Below are 12,012 nucleotides of genomic sequence, written 5' to 3'. Positions count from 1 at the left end.
TAAAAATGTGTTTCTCACTCTGTGATTTAAAAAAGTAAAAACAAATACAGCATAAATCAAATTATCATTGTTTATTCTCTTTGATCAGTATGTCTAAAGATTCAGCTGGAGTTCATTAGTATCTTTTTTTGGAAAAATATACTGGAAAGATGCTGCTGTTTTAATTTTTATCATTCTAAATGTTACAAAAAGTGAATGTATAAAAAGCTTAGCAGCTTCTACTGGCTCTTTTTTCGTTTGCAGGTTCTGTTTTTGTTTTTTTTGTGTTGAAGACTAGAAGATGCATATTACTTCGTGTTTAGCACAACCTTAGTACAACTGATAATTGTTTTTAGTTTGTGTTGCAGTTTTTCCCTTAGCTTCTGTTTTATGCTGAACTCCATCACCATTCTTCCTATCCTTTGACTAACAGTTAATTGAAGTACTTTTAGATTGAGAAATTTTGTATTATTGACAGTCATATCAAGCATAATTTATAGAAAATGTAAATGAGAAAATATTTACTTTTTTTTAAATGTATTTTGAACCTCCACTTCCTAGCCTGTTTCCACTTGTGTTCCTGCAAAAGCAGTTTGTTTGTTTATAACTCAAAAGGGTTGGAATGGCTTATTACTGATCAGCACAGGGTTAAGAATAAGAATTAGGGTCCATAAATAAAAAAGGATTATGCCAGTGGTGGCAAAGGTGTGTATTTGTTCCCATTTTGCAAACAGAGTTAAATTAGCATGAAGAAATCATAGCTTCAAATTTGAATGGAACCCACACTACAGCTTATTTTGGCTTCCTAAGGCCTAAAAAGTGGTGACACCTGCAGTAAGAAACTTTTACATGCACTTCATTGAATAAGCTGTGTGAACAGTACAACCTTCTCTTATAGTGAGTTACTTTATTCTGTGAAGTCAAGGAAAAATATTTTATTAAAAAGAGTTATTGTGCCACTTAATTGCTTGAAAAAAATAGTGTCATGTATGAAATTTTGTCTGGAATTAAAATATTTCTGTACTGGCTTACTGTAAAAACCTCTTGACTCCACTGATATGATGAACAATTGCTGGCATACAACCAAACCTGCTCTACTTTTTCTCCAGTTCACTCCTGGAGCAGAAGTTTTAACCCATCCTTGTACCTCATGAGTCATGCGTCATCTGAACTCCTTAAAGGGGATGTATTATGCAAATTCACATTTGCACATTTTTGTACTTCCATTTGGGTCTGTACTACTTCTTCTAAAAACAGTCCAAGCGCTTAAAAAATTCCAACCAGACAGTTTTTAGCAATAAATTAATGTTAAGATGAGTTGTTTCAAAAACGTCACAAATCAGGAGGCACTACAACTCACACAGCAACCACAGCGAAGCCCAGCCTGTTACCTAGCAACCAAATTTACGCTCCAGCACGTCTGGTCAGCTGGGTTTACCGCTGTATGCTGAACGGCTGCAGGAAAAGACAAGTGTTTTGTTGTTGACTTGCCATCCAACTACCAGTTGCATTCTTGTTGGTTGTGCAGGAGGCGCCATGTCTGCTTTTCAAAGATGAACCGTCGTATCATTGCACATTTGTTTACAGCCATTTTCAGATGCGAGTGTAAATATTAAACAGCTCATTCTGAAAGGAGATGGAAATAGGCAGAACTGAGCAGACTAAAACCTCACTATCTAGGAATGATTTTCTGCAAAACATGTAACGAACATGTTTTGTATAGTCTGTAAACCTAACCTGTTCAAGGAAGCATAATACCTCACCTTTAAATCTGACACAATCACAGGCAGTGCAGTGCAGAGCACTGGGCCTTGTGAGAAAAGTGTCTCTCATGCCAATCTTCTGTAGTTTATATCACTTGGCTAATTGCCTAAATTATATATGGACTGTTTAAAACTTATTTAGCCTTACTACAAAAGATGTGTTTATCGAGAATAAAAGTGGCAAGGTGCCAATGCTATCAATTAGCTTTAGCTACGGTGGACACTTGGATGAATCCAATAGATAAAAAACACATGCTCGGCTACATGCCCATTAGTGTTTGTTGCTAATAGCAGTTAAGTTGACTAGAAGATTATAATTTCCGAATTCAGCACCGTAAAGCAGTCAGGCAAACTGTTTGTCTCACTGGGCTGCAAAGACGTTTCTTGTTGTTAGCTTTGTAAAAAAAAAAAAAAATATATATATATATGTATATATATATATATATATATGCCTAAGTCTTTGTTTTCAAACTGCCATCTGAATTTGATGGTGACAAATAGGGGGGAAAAATGAGCTCTGTCTTTGTGTGTTTGCTTGCTCAGCGGGGGAAGGGAGGGCAGGTGTTCACGCTAACACAGTTTAATGAAGGGTGTGTGTGCTTTTGTGTGTAGCTGTGTGTTTGCTTTCGTGCAGTAGTGTTTCCGTGGAGAGCACCCAACAAGATGGCTGGATGAACAAAAGTTTATTATTATTATTATTATTATTATTATTATTATTATTATTTATCATTATTATTATTATTATTATGTCCTCTTAGGTTTCTTAATTCACAGTCTGTAGCATGTGTGAAGATGAAGCCTGTGCTTCTGCATTTAAGCGTTCCATATGAGAGGAAAGAGCTCTCTCTGAGTGGAACATCTGACTAATCCTGACATTTACTCAGACATTGGGACTCAGGCGGTGCAGACAGAGGGGTTTTATCGATAGTCAGACAAGAAGAAAAAAAAAATGCATAAACTAAATATAGCCCGAGCTTTTTACGCAGCATATGAGATAGGAAGTTGTAATGCTGAGCACCATAATTTGTTCCCTTAATGTCTCTGCAAACAGTCTACTGTAGATGAACATCAGTTGCAGGATGACACTAACTTATCTTCCCCCATGTACCTGTTAGCATTGCTCCATTTCAGTCTGCCATTTATGATGCAAGGAGATAAAATGGTCATTTTATGTGCTACAAGCGAAAACTGATGTTTCTCCGAGTGCTAAAACATGCTTTTATGACGTGACTATTTGACCTGCAATATGTCACTTCACTTGTCTGACAATAATAGGAGAAAGTAGTGCCTTCATGTGTAGCTTATATCCTAACCTCAGTGAGATATGGATGATTATGATGATGGCAATTAGAGCGCCTTGGAGCGAGTGTCTTCACTTGATGAATCTGCGCGAAGTTAAATGTGCATTCATGCATCGATTCATTTACATATGCGTGCGTATAAACGGGCACGACGTTGGACAGGCGGTGCAGGCTGACATCAACAGCAGCAAGACAAAAAAAGAGAGGGGGGATTGTCCTTTGTACGTCACTCTGGGCCAACTGTAATGATGAATGCAGATTAGATTTACGGAGGTGATAAAGGGTGTGAATTAGGGAGAAAATGGGTGTGGGGGTGCAATAATGAGGCTGAAAGGGGAGGAGAGGAAGAAATGAATGAAAAGTTTGAAATAATGAAAGTGGAGGTGGGGTGCTGCTGGAGGTGCACTGAGGCAGTGTGTTTATCAGCTTAGATACAGACATCTGTCACTGAGAGATGTGTGGTGTTTTTAGGGGGTTGGAGAGCGTCTCGATGTGCGAGCCGTTGTCTCAAAAGTCTCATTAGGCTATAAACATGGAAAGATATTAGGGTTGGGAGATATGGCTTAAAAATAAAATCTCTGATTTTTTTCATATCAGAGTGATTTGTGATTTTAATCAATTTTCTTTCTGTTTTTCTAAAAAAAAAAAAAATACAACCGACAGAAAGAAATTCAAAAAAACGACTTTTATAGACCATCCCTTCGGTAAGTTGTACGACAAAGTATTAGGGTCAAGCTACAATAATTTTTGTTAATTATGAAAATGTTGTCATTATATTAGCATAATATAGATGCAATTTTTCCAAAAGACCTTAAAATTATGAGAAAATTGTTATTTTAATGAAGAAAATGCTTGAATAATTTGAATTTTTTTGTGTGTGTGTTTGTATTGGAGTTCTCTCAAAATTACTACTTCATTCTCCAAATATTACAACTTTATTCTGGTAATATTATGACTGTATTCTCCTACTATTTTGACTCTATTGTCATAAAACAAACTTAGCCCGGCCGTTATATTTTGTCATAGAGTTGACCTGAATTTAAAGCCCAAATAAATAGAAGCTGTAAAAATTGCTTGTCAATCAAGATGGCGGCTCTGGGCGCGATAACGTCACTCTACACTATAGAAACCCGAGAAGTCCATTGGTGAAAAAAAATTCTGATTTTCCAAAAATTAAATCTTCGAAAACAAAAATTTTTTATTAATCAATAAAATCGATTTTGTCAATTTTGCTGTAGCCTCTTCAGCCGTGGTCAAGCTAGCTCAAAACTGTCATATTTGATTTCATGTCCGCAATTGAGAAATATGTAAAAAAAAACATTAAAGAATAAAAGAAAAAGCAAAGAGCTGAAAGCTGTAAAACATGTAATCTATGGAACTTGCATCAATTCAAAACATAGTGGCTATCAAGACAAAAGTAGTGACAGCAAAGTAACCAGCTCAAATCTGAGTTCATAAATTGAAGATTTCTAAAGTAGTTTATCCAATGAATTCAGCAGAATTGTTTGGAGACTTATTAAACTGGCACCCTACATGGGAATACAAAAGCACTTCATGGTAAGGTCAGTCTATCTGTAATTCCCAGTAGATAATGACTTCCTATGATAAAAAGCAGTTGCAATTTTTGCTCAATGTTGTTACTCTGATGCCCTTCTTAACACCTGTGTTCACCAGAATACTTTATTTTGGGGCGCCATGCAGTGGTTGAGCAAGTCTCACTTTTCTTCACATAATCAAACCATGTTTTACTTCCGAGGCTACGGCAGACCAAAGTAATGTAGCTGTCAAAATGCTACTCTTGCGACTTTCTAAACACTCTATAAGTCCATCTGCAGTTAGTTTCCCGCAACATGCTGTTTGGCCCTAAAAGGTTCAAGCTAATGCTACACAAAGGGTAGGGGGAAGGGAAGAAAACTCAGACATTATCTGCAGTTCTCTCCTTCATTTGGTTCAGACACAAAGAAAAATGTGATGCTGAAATACTGTTGGTAAAAGAAAACACCTCTTGCGTAATAAACTTTATGCTCAAGAACAATTCAGGTTAGTTTCCTCAGTGGTCTGGCTGTTTACTTCCTGCACCTTAAATTTAGGTTGTTCCTTCTTATGAATCTAGTATTTCAATTTTTTCACGTTCTGCAGGGGAAATATTTGCCAACAAATGAACTGTTTTAGTTAACTGTGGGTTAGGTGATGAGCTAACCCATAATTTATTTTCATATTAAAAGTGGTCACTTCCCTTTTTCTATATGACCAATAAGTGGCTACAATGTATTAACAAAAATGTTTGTTTTTTGGGTTGTTTTTTTTTTAAGAAAACCATATGTCCCAAGATTGTTATTATTCCTATATGGTTGTGGCTTCCTGTTTTAGTTGGCCTTTCAAAAATGTTTTTTTCTCATCTGCTCTGAAAACTAACAAAAAGGGTTTGGGGGATTTATTTCCTTCATACTTCCAGGATTTATCATTTTCTCAATTCTAATAGATGATGAAAATGTATACAAATAAATTTTTTAAATTAAATTTAAATAGAAAAAAACCCCTAGACAGAGAAAAATGTCTTTAAATTAGTTCCCCTCCGAGTCTTCTCCACCGTGTCGAGTCAGACAACACTTGACATGAATATTTAACAATCCGAAGCGACTCAACAATTGTTTTACATTTACGCTTTGATGTCCACTTTGAGGGATTTCTTGTTGGCTGTCTGATGAAACGGCCGCGTGCTAGCTCCTTTGTAAGGCTGGACAAGCTATTGAACCCTGTAAGATTGGAGACAACACCGGAGGAAGCAGCTTTTACTCTGAATACTCGCTCATTGATTAAATATCATCGAACTGTAGCAGCGTTGTGCTGTCCATCTCTTTGCGTTTGATTGATTTAGCAACTGTCTGGCAGCAGAGAGGGTTTGTCTCTGCTTTCTTTCCGTCTGTCCATGTGTGCGTACATCTGTGTGTTCATCCACGTGTGGATACATTATCACCGCTCTCTCCTGCTTATATCTCTTTGTTTTTAACTCTTCTTTTTTTTTTTTTGCTTGCGAATATACACCCAATTTCCACCTGCATGGAGGGAATTCACATGTGTATCTAAGCGTTAAGACGCACATTCGCAACGAGGAGGCGGATGGAGGAGAAGAAGCGAGGGAGCAAAAGCAAAGCACCAGCAGCAGCAGTGGAGGGGGGTGTAGAGGCAGGGGAGGTGGCAGGTTGATTACGGTCGCAGGTCTCGTTGCCTGGAGACGGCTGGGACGAGGGATGCCAGGTTGCTATGCGACCGGCACGATGCAATGACCAGCGCTGTGTGATGGAGAGGGGAGGGGAGGGGAGGTGAAGACAGAAAAATTGTCTTTGTAAACCCCCCTTCCCTTCTCTCCGCTCTCTCTCTTTCTCTCTCTCTCTCTACATGCCCCACCCAGCTCAGCCTCCCCGCTGAAATGTTCTTGAAAGAGCAGGGGTGATGCGCTCTGCTGATTTATTTACCATTCAGAGCAGCCGCTTTTCAGGGTAGACAAACAAAATGGGTTGGAGCAGGAGAGGAAACAGACGTCAGAAATGTGTTGTAGAAGCAAAAAAAAAAAAACAGAAAGAGAGAAAACAGAGGTAATGATCAGCAGGGTGAGAAAAATGTCATTGTTGCTTGACTCCTCCTCTGTCTAAAACCTATTTATGTGAGAAAACAGAGAGATTGCCGCACCTTTGTGTTTGTCAGTGTGGATTGCATGGGTGTGGTGGTCATGCTGGCAATCATTGCTATGATTTGATTGGATAATCCGTGAATTTAATATGTCGTAATCCACGTCAAATCCCCAGATACATCATGGGAGGCGGACTGCGTATATTTGAGCAGAAACTGTTTGTTCAGTTGGAGGATGATTGTATGTAATGTTTGGAGACGGCGTGAAGGAAAAAAAAAATCAAGTAGCGAAAACACACTTGTATAATGGAGTTTTTGATCAGGTTTTTTTTTTATTTTTGCTTCTGTGTTGCCTGTGCTCAGTATGGGACTGTTTTTGTAAACAAGCCGAGGGGAGGGGACGGGAGCAACAGGAGGAGGAGGGAGAGAGCAAATTACTGTAAAGTGTGTGTTAGCGGTTCAGGCTTAGAGAGAGATATTTTTTCCTTCCTGCTCCTGCATCTGCTCTCAAGGCAGCGCCAACATTCAACAGGCATCAGCGCTCCCTTCATCATCTCTTCATTTTTCTTTTAATGTATGTCTTTCATTTTTCCCCTCCCTCTTCTTCCCCCTCAAACATCTAATCCCACCATCTCTTGACCTAGAGGCACCTTTTGTCCTTCTCATTTTTTTTTCCTCCTTCCCATGCATCTCTTCCCCATGTTGCTCAGGGTAACCCTATTTGCTGTGCTGATCTGAAGTGGTGCAGCCTTTATGGCCTCCACTTCTCCCTGTTTTCCCTCTTGTATATTCTAATTCCAATCTCCTGAGCCATCTGCTGCTCCTCTCCTTATCAGCACCACCGCTGCCTTCGCTGTTTGGCAGCCTGCGGTAAAATATTGGATGAGGGATGTTTTATTTTCCATTACGTCAATCAAAGTTGTCATATAAACTAAAGTCATAAGGTTAGAAAATCTGCCTCAATGTGACGTCGCGTTTGTTAGATTTAATTTGAAGAATCTTTGTTCCAGATTAACACAGTTTCTTTCAAACATTAGATTATTAAATTTAGGGAGCAATCATGGGTGCAGTCCCCCTTTGTGGTGGCTGAAGGATTTAGCAAATGAATTCAGTAAATACATTATTAGAAACAGAGACACCGATGCTAAAGCAAGCAACAGCAGAATTAGCATCAGTGTTGGAGCACGGCAAATTTCTACAGAAATAGCACTTCAATACAGAAATGAAAACAACACAGTTGAAAGTAATTGTCTCAAAGATTATACATGGTAAAGATTAAAGATATATTAAACACATACAGTATGTGACCAGTGCACAGTTTTTGACGGTAGCAAAATTGAAACTGAATTCGCAGTTATCCTTAAAAAAAGGATTATAGTTAAAGATAAATACTGGATGGGTTTAAAAATAACTTTACATATTTTTAAATGAACAATCTGAGTGTTTCAGGTCATATACAAGCTGGCACTGCTGCATAGCTAGCTGCTACAGGATGACAAAAAAGTAGCACTTTACAGCAAAGGAAAAAAACAGAGCAAAGACTGATTCTCTATAAATAGTTTCCTAAGAATACAGATCGAAAGTAAACATATTTATATAAATTTTCAATACTTTTATTCTTTTATTCTGTGGTTGTTACAGTTTATGTAGCCTACAATCTTGTGTTAGCCATTAGCATAGAACATTGATTAAAAATAACACAACCAGTAACAGAATCTCCACTTGTTGTTTTCAAAGATGCTTTAAAAAATCTAAAAAATGTGTTTAATAAAATAGATAAAATAAGATTAGTTTTTCCCCACAATCTAATTATTCCAGTTTACAAACATGCTAGCGTGTTAGCTAGCTGCTATATAAAAATGAGAATAACACAGCAGAAGTAGAATCTCCACTTGTTGCTTCTAAAAATAATAAAAAATAGAAAACTGTGTGTTTAATAAAGATGAATGCAAACGAGGACTTTTTTTCTACAGCCTGTGATTATAGATTACAAACATGCTAGTGTGTTAGCATTGCAGCACAGCTAGCTGCTCTATTAAAATGAAAAGTAGCTGTTTGGGATGGAAATATAAATAACACAACTAAAATCAGATTCTCTATTGTACCCTAAATCTACAGAAAACAACATCTGTTTATCTAACAGAGATGGGAAAAAAAGCTAATCTATTTTTTATAGTCTGACAGATTCTGTTTAGTCCAAGCTAACAAAAGCACTGTGTTAGCATCAACAGGAAATTACAAAATTACGTTTTAGGACAAGAGCAGAAATTTTACAGCTTAGACTGAATCTGCACTTGTTATTCTGACAAACTATAAAAGAAATGCTAACAGAAAAGAATGTGTTTTATTGATCCCCAAGATGTTACATTTTAATCATATGAATATAACCATAAGACATAAAATTACATATATATATACCTAAGTGTGACGTAAGTGATTCAATATGACTGAATATAAATGAATAAATAAATAACAATAGTCAATACACAAAAAAAGAAATTTGACTGCCTTTCTAAAGCTTCTATTTTCTTCTAAAACTACTTAAGTCAAAAGAATAGGTTTAAAACAATAAATACCATTTTTAAATGAACAAATGTAGAAGCAAATGCAGTAAATGTGTGTTGTAGGTGTGCAGGCTGAATAATAAGTGACTTTTTTCCAGTGGTAAACAGTGGAGAACCCTCTCATACTACCAAGTGATACACCAAACAGCATTTACAAATAATTTTAACTAGAAGTCAGTGAGTACAGGAGCGAACCTCCATTCGTCTGACTGATTTGAGGATGCCTCTCACCCCCTCCATCATCCCATTAATTGGTGTAATCAATTTGACGTTCTTGATGATGGAGACGCAGGAGGCCTCTGCTGGTGTTTCAGTCGGCTGGGGTCAGCTGAGCAGGAGCTCAGAGATGTTTGTTCATGCAGGACCTGCCGGCAGGATCGCGACCGCTGAACAGATCGATATCATCTCCCGGTGACCGATCACAGCAGATCAATCGGTGGCATGGGATCAGTGACTGGCTGAAATGTCACCAGCCCCATAATTAAGACCTTCATTAAGCCACAGTTAACAGAGTGTCACTCTGTTGCTCTCACCTCGACTTGTCAGCCAACCCTCCCTACTTCTTTGCTTGCACCTCCCCCACCTCCTTCCTTTGCTCCATATGCTCCTTTCTATTCCCTTCAATCCCTCCCAATCCCGCCCTTCTCCCCTTTCTGCCCTTTCTTGTTCATTCTTTGTCTTAATTTCATTCAGTACCTCTTTTCACCGTTTTCATGCTCCATACATTTGAAGGGCAAGATTGTAAAGGGACTGACGTGTGCACAATTTCACACAGAGCTTTAGTTAAATAGGACAATAGAGAGGTGAAGGAGAAATGGCATTTCAGCAGCTTGGCTCTTAATGAATTATGAAAAGGTTAGCTAATTCATGTCAGTGTTGGGTGGTCTCCTCGTTTCCTCTTATTTGTTTTTACGGCTATCTTTCCATCCATCTCTGCCTCTCCGTCAGGCTCAGAAACTCTCTGTGTTCTGCTGCTGTGTGCTCCTTTAATCCAGATTAGCTGACGAGTGTTCTTAATCTTATCACTTCCCCAATCCCGCGTGGGTGTGTGCTTTTCCTGTGTTTTTTTTTTTCTTTTTGTGTGGGGTGCACGGCAGGATTAGAGCAGATTCTGAGAGAGAGAGGGGGGGGCGGGGAGAGGAAGAGGGAGCTGTATGACACTGCAAATGTAATATGACACATATCTGTGTCAGCTGTGGTCTGCAAGGGGAAGTGGGAAGAGAAAATATACAGGAGAAGTGTACAAAACATGCATCTTTATATACGTCAATAGTAATTATTTTGCATGACGAATAACTTAAGAATTGTATTTTGTGAAAATCACAGAAAAGTCATTTATATTTTAAGTAAATGTAATGCTGCAAACAGTTACTGGGATTTATTTCCAAATGTTTTTCTCCATTTAACTGTTTACATGCTGACCTGTTTCTGTTCTGCTTCTCTTTGTAGATGAATCGCCCGATCCAGGTGAAGCCGGCGGACAGTGAGAGCAGAGGGGGTAAGGGTTACCTGTCCCTACTCAGAAACCCATCGCCTTGTCAGACACTAAAAATACAAACACTAGCAAGTCAGTAAGCAGGTTAAATGTTGAAAAAATATATTATTGCACAGCAAAAATCACATATTCAAATTAAAAGACCAGTCCAAAATGATCAGTTCTCTGATTTTACTTTTTATAGGTTTATGTTTGAGTAAAATGAACATTGTTCTTTTATTCCATGAACTACTGACATGTCTCTGAAATTCCAAGCAAAAATGTAGTATTTATTAGCAGAAAATGTAAAATGATATTTCAAAGAAAACAAGCTCATATTCATTTAGAAGCAACAATACTAACATTTTTACTCAGGAAGAGTTCAGAAATCAATATTTGATGGAATAATCAGAAGGTTTTCAATTTGGTTCACTGCAGTGGACTCTTTATTTTTTCCAGAGCTCTTTATGTAAAATGTTCATATTTTGTTGACTTTCTGTTAAAATATCATGGTGTTGTGGTATTTATGCAAACATTTTAAACAGAAAAATCTGATCTCACTGCTTTGATTTAAAACAACAAAACAACAATTGTTGCTACTACTCTTTAAATAGGATTACATTTATTTACAAATTAGATTTAAAAAAAAAAACTGAATTAAGAAGCAACATAGGACAAGTCTGTTAAGTCTAGTAATTTCAGTCTTTCGGTTTCATTTTAATGAGCACCACGGTGCTGCACCTCTCTCACATGATGTTATGCACTGCCAGTCAGCTGGCTGAAAGAGGCTACTACACTTTTTCTCCAGTCTTTATTGGTATCAGATTGAGTTAAATTTGATGTGTGCTTTGGGTTGCATCTTAGCTCAAAGATAAAGCAATTTTTAATTATTTCTTTCACCTTCACTAAGGTCTCATTTCCATCTGAAGGAAAACAATTTCAAAGCATGACGCTGCCACCACTATGCTCGTCTGTAGATTTTGGTTTTTGAGTTTTTTTGGGCGGATGAACAGTGGTGTTTTTATTCCAAAACCTTTTAGAATTAAGGCCAAAAAGTTCACCTTTGTACATGCTTTAACGAGGCAATGAATGTTTGATATTTAGCCAGGTTTGTTCCTTAGAATGTCGTTTTTATTGTTGTCACATACAGTTCATGTTGTGAAATTCCTGCAGCTCCTTTAATTTACTGTAAGCCTCTTGAAATATAAGATTCTTGAGTTATAAAATTGTGGTTAACTCTTAACTCTGCATCCCCAGTTAGAAGAAATAATGCAGCCACATTATTTTTTATTTTTGCTTTA

The 12,012-nt window shown here is 37.6% G+C and overlaps 1 protein-coding gene across 4 annotated transcripts in view; it reads left to right on the top strand.

Annotated features, from left to right (window-relative positions):
* celf3a (cugbp, Elav-like family member 3a) overlaps positions 1–12,012 on the top strand; it is a 69,812-nt gene that overhangs the window by 39,317 nt on the left and 18,483 nt on the right. For all 4 annotated transcript variants that reach the window (XR_004341547.1, XM_032580764.1, XM_032580765.1 and 1 more), the window contains one exon: positions 10,687–10,735. Coding sequence is in view for 3 of the 4 variants with exons in the window: in XM_032580764.1 (XP_032436655.1) it covers positions 10,687–10,735 (49 nt within the window). In the remaining variant the exon portion in view is untranslated. The remainder of the gene's footprint in view (positions 1–10,686; positions 10,736–12,012) is intronic.

This window comes from Xiphophorus hellerii, chromosome 13 (assembly GCF_003331165.1).
Source record: "Xiphophorus hellerii strain 12219 chromosome 13, Xiphophorus_hellerii-4.1, whole genome shotgun sequence".
Classification (NCBI taxonomy): domain Eukaryota; kingdom Metazoa; phylum Chordata; class Actinopteri; order Cyprinodontiformes; family Poeciliidae; genus Xiphophorus; species Xiphophorus hellerii.
The sequence above is the reverse complement of the archived record's forward strand: the minus strand, read 5'-3'. Positions and strand labels throughout refer to the sequence as shown.